Source organism: Anarhichas minor, unplaced genomic scaffold (genome assembly GCF_050575085.1).
Source record: "Anarhichas minor isolate MPS153535 unplaced genomic scaffold, ASM5057508v1 ptg000010l, whole genome shotgun sequence".
Taxonomy (NCBI): Eukaryota; Metazoa; Chordata; class Actinopteri; order Perciformes; family Anarhichadidae; genus Anarhichas; species Anarhichas minor.
Genome location: NW_027466456.1, coordinates 3,777,747 through 3,797,472, shown reverse-complemented (window position 1 = coordinate 3,797,472; position 19,726 = coordinate 3,777,747). Strand labels below are relative to the sequence as shown.

Genomic DNA, 19,726 nt, shown 5'->3' with positions numbered 1-19,726 from the left:
GAAGAAAATACATTATGCAACTTATCATTTTGTCTGAGACATACCATAACATAAAAAAACAACTTGTACCATGGCGACAGGATGATTGACCTGTTGTATTGTGGCTGTCAAGTCTGCCCTCTTTATACAGCAGAGTTTGATCTTCACAGTTTTATTTCCATCTATTTTAATTTCCTGCCACATCTTACGGCCGATGCTATTTCGCAACTTTTTAAAGCATCATGTGACTAATACATGTGAAGGAACGAAATCTAACTGCAGGGCTTCAGTACAGTATGTGATGCTCCTTTTTATTTTATTCATTTAATTACATTTTTTTATTATTATGTGATGAGCTTGAGACCTCGGGCAGACTGAACACGGGGGATGTGACCACATCACCAACACATTTTACAAATGAATTCCTCACATTATTTCTGTGTCAGTGCAGCCATGCAGTTGTCTTGTGTATAAGATCAGTGAAGTACATTTTTGCAGCTTTAATTCTGTTGGTATGGTCAAACCAAATGAGTAATTTTAAACGGGTAACATGCTACCACTTTCTAATAAGGCACCCTTAATTCATGCTTTATAGATGAGTTATAAGTCATTTATAAGGGTTAGGGTACGAGGTACAAATACTTAGCATGGACCAGACAGAAGTTATTCGCTAACACGTTTATACTCCACTTGATTCACACGCTCAGCATAACCATTATTATTACTGTCGTTTTTGTTCACTTAAATACAATTTGTGTTTTCTGAGGACATTGTTAAAGAAGGAAATCAAACACGGTATTTGCAATAAACCTTTATTTTGAATTTCAGTCACACTGATTGAATGTAAAACCTCCATAGTACAGTGAATGTATGCTTTGCAAGATTTTCACTTGTAACAATTGAGGATGTCATCGATCCAGAGAAGGTAATTTGATACATCGGTGTAGACGTTGGGTACATCTGAGTAGTTACAGTTTCCAGCTCTGTTGAAAGACACAACACCAACAGCCTTCCCGTTGCACACCAGAGGACCACCAGAATCACCCTGTGAGGAGGAAGAGTCTTCATTATCTTATTCATTATGTGATTTTTAATGTTTGTAGTATTTATATACCAGCTGACATGTTCTATTAACAGTAAGAAAACCCACCTGACAGAATCCTTTCTCTGTGCCATATCCACCTGCACACATAACATTGGCAGGAAGACTACCCCACACCTGCGTGCAGACTTCCAGGTCGATGATGGAGACGTCCACCACTCTCAGATCATCAACAGCTGGACCACCAGTCTTTATAGCTCCCCATCCAGCCACCTGGCAGTCGTCTTGTGTGTTCATTTCAGATGTGGGAAGAGGAATTGTTTGCACTCGTCCGTTCAGTGAAACATTCTTAGACAGCTGGAGACACACAACGTTACAACTAATGCAATGTCTAATTTCATAACACTTGCTGGAATATGGAGCTGATAACAATAAAAAAGATGACTCAACAAATGTATGATGTCACCTGATTGTGTACTTACTTTGAGGAGCATGATGTCATTACCATCTGCTGCTTTCACATAAGATTCGTGTTTGTATTTTTCTTTAATGGATATCTTGTTGTCATCATTAACACTCTTGAGGTCGTGGGTGCCAAGAACAACATGGGTAATGCCACTGAATGAGAGATAACAAAGGGGGTGTTAGTACATTTATTTTAATTATAATGTACAATAATAATAATTTCTTATTTTTTAAAAGTTGGTTTATATATCTTGAAATCTTTTTTTCAATTGATTTCTAATTACATGATTTAAAGATTGCTGGAAGAGGAAATGCTACTCACAGGTCACAGTGTGCAGCAGTGAGCACAAAGTCCTCACTGATCAGGAACCCTCCACATTCATGACCTTTGCTGTTCTGCACCGAGGCCATATACAGCATCGAGTTCTCCGGGGCTAGTTCCCCATTTATGATTTCACTCCCATCTGCTGCAAAGATAAGAAAATCAAAATGAGGTTAATGTCCCATTAAATGGTTGGAAAATGATAATAATACTTTGAGAATCTTACCGCTTCGTCCGAGATACGCCAGGAGAGGAAAAAGCAGAAATGTGTGCAGAGGATGCATGATGCCAGCAAGACAGCTGACCTGTCTCTCTTCTTGGGGCTGTCATGTAGACCCTTTTATACAGCTTTGCTGTGTTGGTTAGCGTGATCCTCATGTTTTATCTTGACGCATTCTTTGATCAATGTCTGTTTTCCAGTTTGCAACGTATTTTATCTTTGCATCATCTTTTTTTTTTATGTTTTCTGATGTCTCAACAACATGAAGCACTTTATGATCAGCATGCGATGACTTTCACACATTCGTTCACATTCTTCCTCTTTTACCTTTTATGTCATTCATTATTCACTTTTACATTTCGGACACTTTCAGCCTCTTGGTTGAGTTCATTCTAATCCTCTTTTCTTCATTCTTCATGAATAATTGCTCAGCAACATTAAAGGACTTTTGTTAGATGAATTCAATAAGTGAATAACTCAGATGCAACACCAGGATTCTGTATGTTGGAAGTCAAAATGTGTCACTGTGGCCATACGGGTCACTATGAATCCATTCTTGATTCTCTTCCTTTTATTTAGCTCATGATTTATTTGTGGCATCTTTCAGTTTTGTTCATTGTGGACCCACTTCACCTCACAAGTTCACAATAAGACTTAAATTGGGTGAATTTGATGACTCAATAGCACTTTGTTGTACATCTTTTTTTATGAAAAAAGAGACATTAATGCTAAGATACCGGATAGTAATGATTTTAGTATCTTTATTAATATCTGTATTTGAATCATTTGGCTGTTGGGGGTTTTGATAAAACAGCCTGCTCAAACATTTTCTTCTGAATTTATATGATGGTATCAGATGAACCACAGAAACAAGTTTCCTGCTTCAGTTTTGAGTGACAAGTCACAGTTATGAAACAGTGCACGAGAATAATCGCTTTTGAGTACTTTTTAACACTTTTCATGTGGATTCAAATTAGCTCCAACATGCACACCCTCAATATGTTACCATGGACTGAGAACCAAAAGAATCCCGGTTATTCAGGACTCTACTCTTGTGGTCACTTTATTATCACGAGGGGACATGCCCTGTTGTGCATGTTAGTACATTTACGACTGTGTGCTTTGCATTTCCACGTGTTGCTCATATTGTGACATGTATGTTATTAATGGGCTACAGTTGTTGCTAAAATAATACATGGGAGTTTTAAGATCACATTGACAGTATATTTATGTATTTATTGAAGAGGATCCCCATAAGCTGATGCCAATGGTAAAAGCTAGTCTTCCTTCAGTCCTACATCCAGTACATCATATCTATGATATACATACTGTAAACATTACATTTGTGCTACATTATGTACATCACGTGCATTATTAATTGTTTTACATTAAATGGATAGATCGGGTGTTATGAAGTGGGGTTGTATGAAGTACTTATCCATTGTTAGTGTATAACTCATAGATGACAGTTGGTACTCTCCCAGTGTGGAGAAACCCAGTTACCGCATGGAAGCAAAGCAATCTACTGCTCTCGACAGGGGCAGCGGCAACACATTTTCTAGCCATCCACTTCTTATATACAGTCTATGCTTCTCACACTTTTCTATGATAATGATAGGAACATAAACCTCTTGCAAATGATCAACAACTTGTTAAACCCAATTCAAAACACTTTTATTTGATGACTTGGAAGTTGAATCGGTTGTACTCTGTTGTTCAATTGAGCTTGTCGAAATAATTGGTGAGGCATAAAATCAGAACGGTAAAGTTTAGATGCTGTGAGTGGCCGCGATAGCAATACCATTTTAATAAGGAAAGACTTAATGTAAAGAGATGCTAAAAGAGTAATTCAATAAATGTATTGACATAGTGCACAATAGGCAGTGTTGGGCAGTAGTGGCGCTACAAGTAGCGGCGTTACAAGTTTAACTACATTTCTCTGTAGCCTGGTGGTAGCGTCACTTTTCAGTAGCTAAGCTCTTTTATTGATCAAGTACTGAGGTAGTGCCCACACCAGCTACATTTCCCCAAGCATTCATGAAGCTCAAGTGCAGCGGAGCTTTGTGCTGCGGTCTGACATTAAACTGCTGAGGATCAATAACTGACTCCACGGCCATACTCAAACATGTATGTGGAGCAGGCAGAAGCACTTGTGTATGACGGCGATAGCAAATAAGCTTTATTTTATGAGTAACCGGTAGCTTAACTTACTGCAGGTTCTAAGTAGCTTGTCCAACACTGACTAGAGGAATGCTTAAGAAAAATCTTTGTGACGTCATATTTTTAAGGGGGTAATGATGCCATGAGCTGCATAGGAACATCCCTCTCATGGAATCTAGACACTAGTGGTGGTGATGATGAAGAGGGGGAAGAGCAATGGTTGAAGATTTGTATGGATGAGATGTAGAGCATGACTTCTGATGAGCTTACTGGGAGGACTGGTTGTGATGAGGATCGGAGGTGAATGGGGTGGAGGAGGGTTGCATCAACCTGACACTTAAATGACAGCTGACAGCAGGAGAGAAAGAAACATGTTTTAAACTGTGACAGCAGTAACCAATGAAGGTTATTGTCAACAGAGTTACAGTATGTGCACTGGTTGGGATAGTGCTGTGTTTTTGCATTTTTATTTGATACTGTTTTTCCGCCTTTTTTAACATTTAATCTCACAGGAAATAACACTTAACTGTTTTAAATTTATTAAACCAACCAAAACCAAATAACTTGACTAAAAAAATGCCAGATGTCACCTGGGAATGCTGGTATGAATGAATACAATTCATTCATGTCATACAATCCGTCATTCCTCACATAAAATGGGTGTTTGCACTTGTTTACAATGAATTTCACTCGACCTTCTTGAGATTGTGAGTGCCAAGAACAACCACTGCTATTTCCTCATTCTTGAAAAAGTTATAAATAAGTGGTTCGTAGTGGATTTAAAAAAAATACCTTTCTTTTGAAAGAAGTCAATTTATATATCTTTGATTAAATGGAAAAAGAAGTGGCTGCTGGAAGAGGAAATGTACCTCTCACATTACAGTGAGTGAGTCTTTACTGACGAGAAATCCTCTAAATACGTGTTGTTTTTTGTCCTGCAGCGAGGCCATCGACTTCTCCGGGGCTTTTCCCCTGTGAATGATTTCACTGCCGAGAACTAAAAACATCAGTAGGAAATGTTCAAATGAGGTAATATCCTATTTGCAGCCTGAAGAAAATACATTGTGCAACTTATCATTTTGTCTGAGACATACCATAACATAAAAAAAACAACTTGTACCATGGCGACAGGATGATTGACCTGTTGTATTGTGGCTGTCAAGTCTGCCCTCTTTATACAGCAGAGTTTGATCTTCACAGTTTTATTTCCATCTATTTTAATTTCCTGCCACATCTTACGGCCGATGCTATTTCGCAACTTTTTAAAGCGTCATGTGACTAATACATGTGAAGGAACGAAATCTAACTGCAGGGCTTCAGTACAGTATGTGATGCTCCTTTTTTATTTTATTCATTTTATTACATTTTATAATTATTATGTGATGAGCTTGAGACCTCGGGCAGACTGAACACGGGGGATGTGACCACATCACCAACACATTTTACAAATGAATTCCTCACATTATTTCTGTGTCAGTGCAGCCATGCAGTTGTCTTGTGTATAAGATCAGTGAAGTACATTTTTGCAGCTTTAATTCTGTTGGTATGGTCAAACCAAATGAGTAATTTTAAACGGGTAACATGCTACCACTTTCTAATAAGGCACCCTTAATTCATGCTTTACAGATGAGTTATAAGTCATTTATAAGGGTTAGGGTACGAGGTACAAATACTTAGCATGGACCAGACAGAAGTTATTCGCTATCACGTTTATGCTCCACTTGATTCACACGCTCAGCATAACCATTAATATTACTGTTGTTTTTGTTCACTTAAATACACTTTGTGTTTTCTGAGGACATTGTTAAAGAAGGAAATCAAACACGGTATTTGCAATAAACTTTTATTTTGAATTTCAGTCACACTGATTGAACGTAAAACCTCCATAGTACAGTGAATGTATGCTTTGCAAGATTTTCACTTGTAACGTTTGAGGATGTCATCGATCCAGGGAAGGTACTTTGATACATCGGTGTAGACGTTGGGTACATCTGAGTAGCTACAGTTTCCAGCTCTGTTGAAAGACACAACACCAACAGCCTTCCCGTTGCACACCAGAGGACCACCAGAATCACCCTGTGTGGAGGAAGAGAATTCATTATCTTATTCATTATGTGATTTTAGATGTTTGTAGCATTTATACACCAGCTGACATGTTCTATTAACAGACAGAAAACCCACCCGACAGAATCCTTTCTCTGTGCCATAGCCACCTGCACACATAACATTGGCAGGAAGACTTCCCCACACCTGCGTGCAGACTTCCAGGTTGATGATGGAGACGTCCACCACACTCAGAACATCAACAGCTGGACCACCAGTCTTTATAGCTCCCCATCCAGCCACCTGGCAGTCGTCTTGTGTGTTCATATCAGATGTGGGAAGAGGAATTGTTTGCACCCGTTCGTTCAGTGAAACCTTCTTAGACAGCTGGAGACACACAACGTTACAACTAATGCAATGTCTAATTTCATAACAATTGCTGGAATATGGAGCTGATAACAATAAAAAAGATGACTCAACAAATGTATGATGTCACCTGGAAATATGTACTTACTTTGAAGAGCATGATGTCATTACCACTTCCTACATTCTTAAAAGATTCGTGTTTGTGTTTTTCTTTAATGGGTATCTTGTTGTCATCATTAACACTCTTGAGATCGTGGGTGCCAAGAACAACATGGGTAATGCCACTGAATGAGAGATAACAAAGGGGGTGTCAGTACATTTTCTAAAATTATAATGTACAATAATAATAATTTCTTATTTTTTAAAAGTTGGTTTATATATCTTGACATCTTTTTTTCAATTGATTTCTAATTACATGATTTAAAGATTGCTGGAAGAGGAAATGCTACTCACACGTCACAGTGTGCAGCAGTGAGCACAAAGTCCTCACTGATCAGGAACCCTCCACAATAATGACCTTTGCTGTTCTGCAACGAGGCCATATACAGCATCGAGTTCTTCAGGGCTCGTTCCCCATTTATGATTTCACTCCCATCTGCTGCAAAGATTAGAAAATCAAAATGAGGTTAATGTCCCATTAAATGGTTGGAAAATGATAATAATACTTTGAGAATCTTACCGCTTCGTCCGAGATACGCCAGGAGAGGAAAAAGCAGAAATGTGTGCAGAGGATGCATGATGCCAGCAAGACAGCTGACCTGTCTCTCTTCTTGGGGCTGTCATGTAGACCCTTTTATACAGCTTTGCTGTGTTGGTTAGCGTGATCCTCATGTTTTATCTTGACTTTTAACCGCATCCTTTGACCAATGACTGTTTGCCAGTTTGCAACGTATGTTATTTTTGCATCATCTTGTTTTTTTTTGTCTCAACAGCATGAAGCACTTTATGATCAGCATGCGATGACTTTCACACATTCGTTCACATTCTTCCTCTTTTACCTTTTATGTCATTCATTATTCACTTTTACATTTAGGACACTTTCAGCCTCTTGGTTGAGTTCATTCTAATCCTCTTTTCTTCATTCTTTATGAATAATTGCTCAGCAACATTAAAGGACTTTTGTGAGATGAATTCAATAAGTGAATAACTCAGATGCAACACCAGGATTCTGTATGTTGGAAGTCAAAATGTGTCACTGTGGCCATACGGGTCACTATGAATCCATTCTTGATTCTCTTCCTTTTATTTAGCTCATGATTTATTCGCGGCATCTTTCAGTTTTGTTCATTGTGGACCCACTTCACCTCACAAGTTCACAATAAGACTTAAATTGGGTGAATTTGATGACTCAATAGCACTTTGTTGTACATCTCTTTTATGAAAAAGGAGACATTAATGCTAAGATACCGGATAGTAATGATTTTAGTATCTTTATTAGTATCTGTATTTGAATCATTTGGCTGTTGGGGGTTTTGGTTAAACAGCCTACTCAAACATTTTCTTCTGAATTTATATGATGGTATCAGATGAACCACAGAAACAAGTTTCCTGCTTCAGTTTTGAGCGACAAGTCACAGTTATGACATCCTCACAGTCACAAGTATGCAAGACTCTAAATTTAACCGTCTGCAGGTTAACAAATATACCTACAACACATGCAGGCGAGCACACACATACACAAACCAAGGGCGGACAAATCTATGGTGATACATTCAGCACGCTCATTAAAACCAAAACAACAGGCTTGTACTGAGAATGAAGCAAAGGTTTATTTCTTATTTGTATCGTTTTACCATTGAGGTCTTGCAAATTGGATTTGACAATGCTCTTCATCATCTATAGAACATACACCAGGAAAGAGTTGCCTTTTAGTCTAGCAGTGAGTTGGATTGGCTGCAGAGCAAACTTGTATCTTTTGTAAAGGATCCCCTACATATAGTTTTTGTTTCACCACAATAATTAAAAAACAGTCTTTGACATTTGAAAGTGACATTTTATTTGCATTTCAGATATAGAGCAAACAGTGACGGGGCAACTTGAATACTGCAATGCCTCCACAATAATACGTTTTATTTATAAAGCACTCTTCAAGCAAAAAGCACACAGTTTGTAAATTCACACGGCATGAACAGATAACTGCAAGAGGTTGAAAATAATAATTACCGTACAACATATCAGCCAGCTCATGATAAGAAAGAAAGGATGTCAGTTGTTAAGAAAGGCCATTCTGTAAAAGTGAGTTTAAAGACGAGATTTAAAGTCAGCGACAGTGTCAGCTGACCTCACGTGGAGGTGGACAGTTGTTCTACAGCAGAGGAGCCAGTACAATGCAATGCAATCACAGAATTGTTACGTTCAACAATTATGTTGCTTGAGAATCTTTTTGATCCAGGGAAGGTATTTTGATATATTTGTATAGACGTTGGGTACATTTGGGTAGTCACAGTTTTTTTTCATGTTGAAAGACACAACACCAACAGCCTTCCCACTGCACACCAGAGGGCCACCAGAATCACCCTGTGAGGAGGAAGAAGCTTCATTTGTTTATTCAGTTTCTAGAAGACGAGAAACCATTCAGACTAAAAAACGTTGACATTACATTTTTTTATTAACGGACAGAAAACATACCTGACAGAATCCTTTGTCGATGCCATATCCACCTGCACAGATAACATTGGCAGGAAGATTACATCTAATATGTAGACTTAAGACCAGACGTAGTAGTCTTACCGTAAAGTCCAAGATACATCAGGAGATGAAGAAGCAGAGACCTGTGCAGAGCATGCATCATGCTGGTGATACTCATCCTCTTCTCTTTGAGGTGTCAAGTCAACCCTTTTATACCACAGTTTGCTCAGTAAGGGACCCCGTGGTTAAGGTCTGCTTCGACAAGACCTCCTAAGCTACATCCTCTGTGCGTCGGTAACACCTTTAATTGTCATATAGTGATGAGTGCATGCGGTCAGTAAAGAAATGCAGCATTGCCGCTCTTACAGTAAATATAAAGCATCTGGTTCAGCAGCCTCAGCAGCCTGAAGCACGTACACACATGATGTGATCAGCATGGGATGAGTTTTCACACAATCTGTTAGTAACCAATTTATTCTCTTCTCCATTTGATGTCATTTGATATTTTCAGTTTTTCCCTTTGAATGAGGCCTCCAGCAAGAGCGCCAGGCTTTGAAGCACATTTAGCTCAGTGGCCAAATCCTGGAATTACAACATCTACGTCTGTCACGTGATGCCATTGGGCCTAAAAATACTTTTTCTTATAGACTTACATTTGGAAAGACACGTCTGTTGTAGCAGGTACATTAACTCCCCAGTAAGAGCACTGTATTAGCATTATTTAAATCAGTATGTCCTAAAAGTTGGTAAATGCATTAATAGCCGAATCCAGAGTTTTCCTCCGTTCATGTGATTGAGTCCGACAACGAGTCTGGACCGAGGGCTGGGAGGCGGGGTTAAAGGGAACGCTAGTTTCTGCTCTATGAACCCCATGGATGCAGAAGATCGCCGGTAGATCTGCGTAATTTTATACTCTGAAGACAAACTTTCTTTGCATCAAGCGCCACTGAGTAACTTTCATAGGAAGGAACGGGGCCCTGCCTCGCTGAATCCAGTTCTCTTTATGCGTCCATGTTTTGTATCTATGGCACTTTAAGCATATTTCATTATTTCTTAGAATTCTTAAACTTTCTTCTCTCACTGTTTTGTATACACTGAGCCACTTAAGCTTAGGTGACCTTTTAGTTTGATAAACCTGAAGTGAAAAAACTAAATCATTTGTTACGGATCCACTCTTTAGCTGTGACCTTTGGGCTGTTGTTGGCTTCTGTCAGTGTGATGTTGCACCAACAACTAAATGAGTGACAGAAACCGCAGGTTTGCATGTCTATATTCTCACAATCACAAGTATGCAAGACTCTAAAGACTTGAGATCACAGACTGATAGCTAGAAGTCTGATAGGCTATCGTGACTCATCTGTTAGTGTTTGGTTTGACCGCAGTGGAACATGTGTGTGAATGGCGTGTATTATAAAGTCTGAGGTAAAATAAGGAATATATGAAGAAGTACGCACAACGAAATATACGAATCAGACGTTTGTATGTAATTATTCCCGCTTAACAAGAACAAATGAGAAGTTTCAGAGTGCTGAAGCATGCGGAGAAGAGCAAATAGATCCACAATATCTTTGCACTGTGTTTTTACTGCAACTCAATCCAACATCAATAGCTTTAATTACTTGCTGTTAGCGGACTTGTTTAGCACGAATCAGTTTCCACCACCAGTCATGTTCACGATGCATCTATGACACTTTTATTCTCTTCATTATATTTATTTTGGACCGTGTTGGTTCTCCTCTCACTTTTGGTAAATACTCATCTGTGGCCTTCAAATGACCCTTCGCGGAATAAACGTGCAAAATGCAAAACGCAATGTTGACCAACCTGAAACAACCCGAAGGTTTCTTTGAAATGTTGCTACAATCTTGATCCACAGAAACCACAGTTTCCAGCTGCAGATCTGAGCGTTGGTGTTGGTGCACAGTTGCAGTTTTGAAACCACACTTCATTAGTTGTATCATTATTCAACAGGCAGCAGCAGATGTTTTTAAGTGCATTGAAACATATTTCATTGTTTATACTCCAGGCTTTATGCAAACCATAAACACTAGTTGGATTTGTGTTGCATTCAGTACGACCTTTTATGTGCAGACAGAGTCTCTGCACCGCAAGCAGAGATAGGTGAGCAACAGCAGAGTAGTACTATTTAAACTTACTCTGAGAGGTTTTGCATATTAAAATGTACCCACCTTTACCAGCTGCAACATTAAAGTGATGTACACTCGACTGCATCAATAATTATAATCCAGTAATAATATATTCAATATTTTTTTTAATTGGACCATTCTGCATGAGTATTTTTACTCTGGTTCTTAAAGTATATTCTGATTCTAATACTTTTGTACCGTTACTTCAGTAAAACTTTAAATGCAGGATATTTACTTGTATTTCTACAGTGTGATAACGATACTTTTACTGAAGAAACCGATTTGAGTACTTCTTACCACCACTGCTTGATCTTGACTCAGCACTTTTAGGGTGTTTTCACATTAGGTACGACAGCTTCGTACTGTGCCGGAGTACGACTGCCCCCTCAGAGTGATGTCTGACATAAAGCTCATATTCTGATAAATGAAGGGTTCTGTATTAGTCTCAGAATATCTCTGTCAAAGTATAAGACACTGTTGTAAATCAAGCTCAGGTACCAAGTTATTACTCAGAGGTGTCAAACTAGCAGTTAGGTTTGTCTAACACAATGTCAGTGTCTTAACTTGTTGCTGCTACTTCATGCTCCATGTAACTAGTTTTCTGTGTAGTTGTGGGTCTGTTTCTGTTCGACCTTTAAGGTTAAGGCTGTTGAGATGATTTGAGGTGATTTTAAAAGGGTCCCATGCAACAGGAAACGCTTTGGACAGCGACCACATCACTGCAACCCTCAGCCTGCACGAGCCAAAACACAGCAGGCTGGCAGGGACAGAAACGAGGAGCATAACCCGAATTATCTTAGAATTAGAAGAGCTGACTTCATGCAGCTCCATTAGGATGCCGTGTTCAAACTCATTTATCTCCAACTAATTATTTTCAAACTAAATATGTCACGAATGAGTTCCTCAACCACACAGATATCTACTCATCAAACACAATCAATTACAATTCAAGTACAAAAGCCCTGCAAAATATCCTGTACATCATATTATATAAAGACCATCCTCTAAAGGAGTTAAATCTAATATCTTTTTACATTTTATCCCTGTAAAGCGTTAATATGATGACTAGCTGTATAACAGTTTACTACTGGCCAGTGGTAACTGTGTCCCGTGCTGTTATTTCCATGAGCTGCTTTACCATCTACTGTACAGTGGATACCTGTTTAATCGTGCCAGTTTTATGTATTTGCATGAATTAATACGCCAGCTGATGTTCCAAATTGAAGCACAGTCATGACATGTACATACTCTACACAAAAACAACTTACTCACTAACACAATAAACATTTGTACCACTTCTACTCTTAGTGAATTTGGTTCATTGGAGTGTAACTTTGATGGGGAGAGGGGTGCAGTCTTACTACATCATGTTGTGTCTTCACACATCTACTCTACATTTGTATACCATCAAGTGTAACATTACACTCAGTGTATATTATCTCAGCTGTTACTGTTACTCTGTTAGTACTTCATGACGTCCAGCAGAGAGCGCCAGAGTTTGTGACGAGCCTTTTAAAATTGCTCTGCTTTTTCACCATCAGAGGGTGCTGCTTCTCCATCAGTGCAAATCTAACGTAAAGTCACAAATTGATCTGTCTAATGACTCTTCTAACAGCATCGGTCTGTGCTGCATTCAAGCCCACTCCCTCACTTTGAGGAAAACAGTGAGCATGTGATCTCGCTCCAAATACATGGGGTACATGTCTCACAGTTAGACCTGGAGGTGGTTTATAAAGTGGAGCTATATATGAAAAGGAAAACAACCACTTACCTGATATCTGATTATGTGGTGCTGCTACATGATTTGGGTTTTGAAAACGCTTAAAATCTAAATTTCTGATTAAACAGCAACAGAATCTTCCTGGTTTGGGGATGAAAGACCTCAGAGCCTCGGAGGCCCACAGCCACTGAGTCTGGTGCTGAGGCTGTGGAAGTGCTGGACAGGACGGGAGAAATCTCTGCACTTTACTAGATAGCTACTGCATTGTTTTATGTTCTTGCTCATTGGTGGTCATTTTAGTTTTGATGTAGACGTCAGTCGGGTTGAGATTGATCTTTCTGTGCTCTTCATACCGTCATCATAGTTTATTCTGCCTTGACTCTTTCTTTCTGGCTTTGACGTGATATGAGCTAAAAGGGGCCTACCGTGTAGACACAGAAACATTGAGTACGATTTTAGAGGCACTGTGTCAAAGTCATGTGTTTTCAAACCTTCATATAATGTACATATGTGTCGAGCCAGGACAGATTTGTCCACCAAAGCCACCAAACTCCACTGAAAATACTATAATTCTTATCTGAGACATACCATACCATAAAAAGCAAAAAATTGTATCATGGCGACAGGATGATTGACCTGTTGTATTGTGGCTGTCAAGTCTGCCCTCTTTATACAGCAGAGTTTGATCTTCACAGTTTTATTTCCATCTATTTTAATTTCCTGCCACATCTTACGGGCGATGCTATTTCGCAACTTTTTAAAGCATCATGTGACTAATACATGTGAAGGAACGAAATCTAACTGCAGGGCTTCAGTACAGTATGTGATGCTCCTTTTTTATTTTATTCATTTTATTACATTTTATAATTATTATGTGATGAGCTTGAGACCTCGGGCAGACTGAACACGGGGGATGTGACCACATCACCAACACATTTTACAAATTAATTCCTCACATTATTTCTGTGTCAGTGCAGCCATGCAGTTGTCTTGTGTATAAGATCAGTGAAGTACATTTTTGCAGCTTTAATTCTGTTGGTATGGTCAAACCAAATGAGTAATTTTAAACGGGTAACATGCTACCACTTTCTAATAAGGCACCCTTAATTCATGCTTTACAGATGAGTTATAAGTCATTTATAAGGGTTAGGGTACGAGGTACAAATATTTAGCATGGACCAGACAGAAGTTATTCGCTATCATGTTTATACTCCACTTGATTCACACGCTCAACATAACCATTATTATTACTGTTGTTTTTGTTCACTTAAATACAATTTGTGTTTTCTGAGGACATTGTTAAAGAAGGAAATCAAACACGGTATTTGCAATAAACTTTTATTTTGAATTTCGGTCACACTGATTGAACACAAAACCTCCATAGTACAGTGAATGTATGCTTTGCAAGACTTTCACTTGTAACGTTTGAGGATGTCATTGATCCAGGGAAGGTACTTTGATACATCGGTGTAGACGTTGGGTACATTTGGGTAGCTACAGTTTGCACCTTTGTTGAAAGACACAACACCAACAGCCTTCCCGTTGCACACCAGAGGACCACCAGAATCACCCTGTGAGGAGGAAGAGGCTTCATTAGCTTATTCATTATGTGATTTTAGAGGTTTGTAGCATTTATACACCAGCTGACATGTTCTATTAACAGACAGAAAACCCACCTGACAGAATCCTTTCTCTGTGTCATAGCCACCTGCACAGATAATATTGGCAGGAAGATTACCAAGATGACTCCATTGCTCCTTGCAGACTTCCAGGTTGATGATGGAGACGTTCACCACTCTCAGATCATCAACAGCTGGACCACCAGTCTTTATATATCCCCATCCAGCCACCTGGCAGCCGTCTTGTGTGTTCATTTCAGATGTGGGAAGAGGAATTGTTTGCACTCGTTCGTTCAGTGAAACCTTCTTAGACAGCTGGAGACACACAACGTTACAACTAATGCAATGTCTAATTTCACAACAATTGCTGGAATATGGAGCTGATAACAATAAAAAAGATGACTCAACAAATGTATGATGTCACCTGGAAATATGTACTTACTTTGAGGAGCATGATGTCATTACCACTTCCTACATTCTCATAAGATTTGTGTTTGTGTTTTTCTTTAATGGATATCTTGTTGTCATCATTAACACTCTTCAGATCGTGGGTGCCAAGAACAACATGGGTAATGACACTGAATGAGAGATAACAAAGGGGGTGTCAGTACATTTTCTAAAACTATAATGTACAATAATAATAATTTCTTATTTTTAAAAAGTTGGTTTATATATCTTGACATGTTTTTTTCAATTGATTTCTAATTACATGATTTAAAGATTGCTGGAAGAGGAAATGCTACTCACTCGTCACAGTGTGCAGCAGTGAGCACAAAGTCCTCACTGATCAGGAACCCTCCACAAAGATGACCTTTGCTGTCCTGCACCGAGGCCATATACAGCATCGAGTTCTCCGGGGCTCGTTCCCCATTTATGATTTCACTCCCATCTGCTGCAAAGATAAAAAAATCAAAATGAGGTTAATGTCCCATTAAATGGTTGAAAATGATAATAATACTTTGAGAATCTTACCGCTTCGTCCGAGATACGCCAGGAGAGGAAAAAGCAGAAATGTGTGCAGAGGATGCATGATGCCAGCAAGACAGCTAACCTGTCTCTCTTCTTGGGGCTGTCATGTGGACCCTTTTATACAGCTTTGCTGTGTTGGTTAGCGTGATCCTCATATTTTATCTTGACTTTTAACCGCATCCTTTGATCAATGTCTGTTTGCGAGTTTGCAACTTATGTTATCTTTGCATCATCTTGTTTTTTTATGTCTCAACAGCATAAAAATGAAGCACTTTATGATCAGCATGCGATGACTTTCACACATTCGTTCACATTCTTCCTCTTTTACCTTTTATGTCATTCATTATTCACTTTTACATTTAGGACACTTTCAGCCTCTTGGTTGAGTTCATTCTAATCCTCCTTTCTTCATTCTTTATGAATAATTGCTCAGCAACATTAAAGGACTTTTGTTAGATGAATTCAATAAGTGAATAACTCAGATGCAACACCAGGATTCTGTATGTTGGAAGTCAAAATGTGTCACTGTGGCCATACGGGTCACTATGAATCCATTCTTGATTCTCTTCCTTTTATTTAGCTCATGATTTATTCGCGGCATCTTTCAGTTTTGTTCATTGTGGACCCACTTCACCTCACAAGTTCACAATAAGACTTAAATTGGGTGAATTTGATGATTCAATAGCACTTTGTTGTACATCTCTTTTATGAAAATAGAGACATTAATGCTAAGATACTGGATAGTAATGACTTTATTAGTTTCTGTATTTGAATCATTTGGCTGTTGGGGGTTTTGGTTAAACAGCCTACTCAAACATTTTCTTCTGAATTTATATGATGGTATCAGATGAACCACAGAAACAAGTTTCCTGCTTCAGTTTTGAGCGACAAGTCACAGTTATGACATCCTCACAGTCACAAGTATGCAAGACTCTAAATTTAACCGTCTGCAGGTTAACAAATATACCTACAACACATGCAGGCGAGCACACACATACACAAACCAAGGGAGGACAAATCTATGGTGATACATTCAGCACGCTCATTAAAACCAAAACAACAGGCTTGTACTGAGAATGAAGCAAAGGTTTATTTCGTATTTGTATGGTTTTACCATTGAGGTCTTGCAAATTGGATTTGAAAATGCTCTTCATCATCTATAGAACATACATCAGGAAAGAGTTGCCTTTTAGTCTAGCAGTGAGTTGGATTGGCTGCAGAGCAAACTTGTATCTTTTGTAAAGGATCCCCTACATATAGTTTTTGTTTCACCACAATAATTAAAAAACAGTCTTTGACATTTGAAAGTGACATTTTATTTGCATTTCAGATATAGAGCAAACAGTGACGGGGCAACTTGAATACTGCAATGCCTCCACAATAATACGTTTTATTTATAAAGCACTCTTCAAGCAAAAAGCACACAGTTTGTAAATTCACACGGCATGAACAGATAACTGCAAAAGGTTGAAAATAATAATTACCGTACAACATATCAGCCAGCTCATGATAAGAAAGAAAGGATGTCAGTTGTTAAGAAAGGCCATTCTGTAAAAGTGAGTTTAAAGACGAGATTTAAAGTCAGCGACAGTGTCAGCTGACCTCACGTGGAGGTGGACAGCTGTTCTACAGCAGGGGAGCCAGTACAATGCAATGCAATCAAAGAATTGTTACATTCAACAATTATGTTGCTTGAGAATCTTTTTGATCCAGGGAAGGTATTTTGATATATTTGTATAGACGTTGGGTACATTTGGGTAGTCACAGTTTTTTTTCATGTTGAAAGACACAACACCAACAGCCTTCCCACTGCACACCAGAGGGCCACCAGAATCACCCTGTGAGGAGGAAGAAGCTTCATTTGTTTATTCAGTTTCTAGAAGACGAGAAACCATTCAGACTAAAAAACGTTGATATTACATTTTTGTGTTAATGGACAGAAAACATACCTGACAGAATCCTTTGTCGGTGCCATATCCACCTGCACAGATAACATTGGCAGGAAGATTACATCTAATATGACCCCATTTTTTCTTGCAGTCCTCCAGGTTCACGATAGGCACGACCACCACCTTCAGGCCGTCAACAACTTTACCACCAGTTCTTGTCAAACCCCATCCGGCTACACGGCACTTTGATTGATCTTTTACCTTAATCTCCGTGTTTGGAAGTGGAATCGGTTGTACTTTTTTGCCCAGTCGAGCTTTCCTAGACAGCTGGAGACACACGGAATGACAAAGTGACAATTAAAAACCAGCAAGGACCAATTCACAGCATACGTCTTGTCGTCTTTCAGAATTCAAGTTAAAAAAAATAATTAGTGGAAGATGGAGCTGTCCTTAGTATTGATGTCTGTGCTTTTCATTTTTACAGTTTTGGGCGGACTAGAACTGAATAAATCAGAACATGAAAGAAAGATTTTACTGTAAAAATGCTTCACCTGAGACTGTTAGGCTGATTGAATATCAACTTACTTTGAGGAGCATGATGTCATCCCCTTTGCTGACATTGACATAAGATGGAAACTTGCATGTCTTTACACGGTATCTCATTGTGTTATTATCAACCTTCTGGAGATTGTGGGTGCCGAGAACGACGCTGGTGGGATTCCTGAGTGAATGATCAGTGAGCGGTTGTCAGCAGTGTTTATTAAGTTGTGTTGACAAAATAAATTAAAAGATTCATGTAACATTAAATTCTTTGGATTTTTGATTACATGATTGAAAGATTGCTGAACGAGGGAAGTTAACTCACAAGCGCTCACAGTGCGCTGCAGTGACCACAAAGTGTTCATTGATGAGGAATCCTCCGCATACATGACCGCCATTGTTCTGCACTGAGGCCATGTACAGCATTAGGTTCTCTGGGACCTTCCTACCATTTATGATTTCACTCCCAAGTGCTGAAAAGATAAGAGGAAAAGAAGGACGAGTTAATGCAGCATTTGGGTGATCAGAGACTTAAGACCAGACGTAGTAGTCTTACCGTAAAGTCCGAGATACATCAGGAGATGAAGAAGCAGAAACCTGTGCAGAGCATGCATCATGCTGGTGATACTCATCCTGTTCTCTTTGAGGTGTCAAGTCAACCCTTTTATATCAGTTTGCTCAGTAAGGGACCCCGTGGTTAAGGTCTGCTTCGACAAGACCTCCTAAGCTACATCCTCTGTGCGTCGGTAACACCTTTAATTGTCATATAGTGATGAGTGCATGCGGTCAGTAAAGAAATGCAGCATTGCTGCTCTTACAGTAAATATAAAGCGTGTGGTTCAGCAGCCTCAGCAGCCTGAAGCACGTACACACATGATGTGATCAGCATGGGATGAGTTTTCACACAGTCTGTTAGTAACCAATTTATTCTCTTCTCCATTTGATGTCATTTGATATTTTCAGTTTTTCCCTTTGAATGAGGCCTCCAGCAAGAGCGCCAGGCTTTGAAGCACATTTAGCTCAGTGGCCAAATCCTGGAATTACAACATCTACGTCTGTCACGTGATGCCATTGGGCCTAAAAATACTTTTTCTTATAGACTTACATTTGGAAAGACACGTCTGTTGTAGCAGGTACATTAACTCCCCAGTAAGAGCACTGTATTAGCCTTATTTAAATCAGTATGTCCTAAAAGTTGGTAAATGCATTAATAGCCGAATCCAGAGTTGATTCCTTTCCTTCGTTCATGTGATTTAGTCCGACAACGAGTCTGGACCGAGGGCTGGGAGGCGGGGTTAAAGGAAACACTAGTTTCTGCTCTATGAACCCCATGGATGCAGAAGATCGCTGGTAGATCTGCGTCATTTTATACTCTGAAGACAAACTTTCTTTGCATCAAGCGCCACTGAGTAACTTTCATAGGAAGTTGTGAGGCCAAGTTATCTTGGAGTTGCTTCACTTTTCTAGCTCGGTCGCTCTGGTAGCTTGTTGTAGCATTAGCATGTTTGGTCTCGTAGTGTCTCTTTACATTATATTCCTTAAACAAGGCAACAGTCTCATGACTAATTAGGCAGACACAGTTGTTTCGGTTTTCGGTGAAAAAGATATTGCGATCTC

The 19,726-nt window shown here is 39.1% G+C and overlaps 3 protein-coding genes across 3 annotated transcripts; all 3 read right to left on the bottom strand.

Annotated features, from left to right (window-relative positions):
- Positions 1-865: 865 nt before the first annotated feature.
- On the bottom strand, positions 866-2,092 carry LOC142946277 (duodenase-1-like). Its single transcript, XM_076087380.1, has 5 exons — positions 2,035-2,092; positions 1,806-1,953; positions 1,504-1,642; positions 1,130-1,378; positions 866-1,024 (listed from the first exon to the last, which is right to left on the bottom strand). The coding sequence occupies exons 1-5, from the start codon at positions 2,090-2,092 to the stop codon at positions 866-868; spliced, it is 753 nt and encodes a 250-aa protein (XP_075943495.1).
- A 4,013-nt stretch (positions 2,093-6,105) lies between these two features.
- Positions 6,106-7,334, bottom strand: LOC142946275 (duodenase-1-like). Its single transcript, XM_076087377.1, has 5 exons — positions 7,277-7,334; positions 7,051-7,195; positions 6,746-6,881; positions 6,370-6,618; positions 6,106-6,264 (listed from the first exon to the last, which is right to left on the bottom strand). Exons 1-5 carry the CDS (start codon positions 7,332-7,334, stop codon positions 6,106-6,108), a joined length of 747 nt encoding a protein of 248 aa, XP_075943492.1.
- A 7,121-nt stretch (positions 7,335-14,455) lies between these two features.
- LOC142946269 (uncharacterized) lies at positions 14,456-18,726 on the bottom strand. The gene is made up of 11 exons (XM_076087367.1): positions 18,666-18,726; positions 18,435-18,582; positions 18,155-18,290; positions 17,630-17,896; positions 17,362-17,518; positions 16,625-16,647; positions 15,684-15,780; positions 15,459-15,603; positions 15,154-15,289; positions 14,769-15,026; positions 14,456-14,663 (listed from the first exon to the last, which is right to left on the bottom strand). The coding sequence occupies exons 1-11, from the start codon at positions 18,724-18,726 to the stop codon at positions 14,505-14,507; spliced, it is 1,587 nt and encodes a 528-aa protein (XP_075943482.1). The 3' UTR covers positions 14,456-14,504.
- Positions 18,727-19,726: the final 1,000 nt, after the last annotated feature.

What these genes read in the sequence shown, in the direction of transcription:
- LOC142946275 (XM_076087377.1), bottom strand. Translation starts at nt 7,334, where the DNA reads ATGCATCCTCTGCACACATTTCTGCTTTTTCCTCTCCTGGCGTATCTC. An exon ending in GGCGTATCTCGGACGAAGCG is followed by an intron (nt 7,196 to 7,276) that starts GTAAGATTCTCA and finishes TAATCTTTGCAG; the next exon opens with CAGATGGGAGTGAAATCATA. An exon ending in ACTGCTGCACACTGTGACGT is followed by an intron (nt 6,882 to 7,050) that starts GTGAGTAGCATT and finishes TCTCTCATTCAG; the next exon opens with TGGCATTACCCATGTTGTTC.
- LOC142946277 (XM_076087380.1), bottom strand. Translation starts at nt 2,092, where the DNA reads ATGCATCCTCTGCACACATTTCTGCTTTTTCCTCTCCTGGCGTATCTC. An exon ending in GCTGCACACTGTGACCTGTG is followed by an intron (nt 1,643 to 1,805) that starts AGTAGCATTTCC and finishes TTATCTCTCATT; the next exon opens with CAGTGGCATTACCCATGTTG. An exon ending in ATGACATCATGCTCCTCAAA is followed by an intron (nt 1,379 to 1,503) that starts GTAAGTACACAA and finishes GTGTGTCTCCAG; the next exon opens with CTGTCTAAGAATGTTTCACT.
- LOC142946269 (XM_076087367.1), bottom strand. Translation starts at nt 18,726, where the DNA reads ATGATGCATGCTCTGCACAGGTTTCTGCTTCTTCATCTCCTGATGTAT. An exon ending in ATGACATCATGCTCCTCAAA is followed by an intron (nt 17,897 to 18,154) that starts GTAAGTTGATAT and finishes GTGTGTCTCCAG; the next exon opens with CTGTCTAGGAAAGCTCGACT. An exon ending in CCGACAAAGGATTCTGTCAG is followed by an intron (nt 17,519 to 17,629) that starts GTATGTTTTCTG and finishes TCCTCCTCACAG; the next exon opens with GGTGATTCTGGTGGCCCTCT.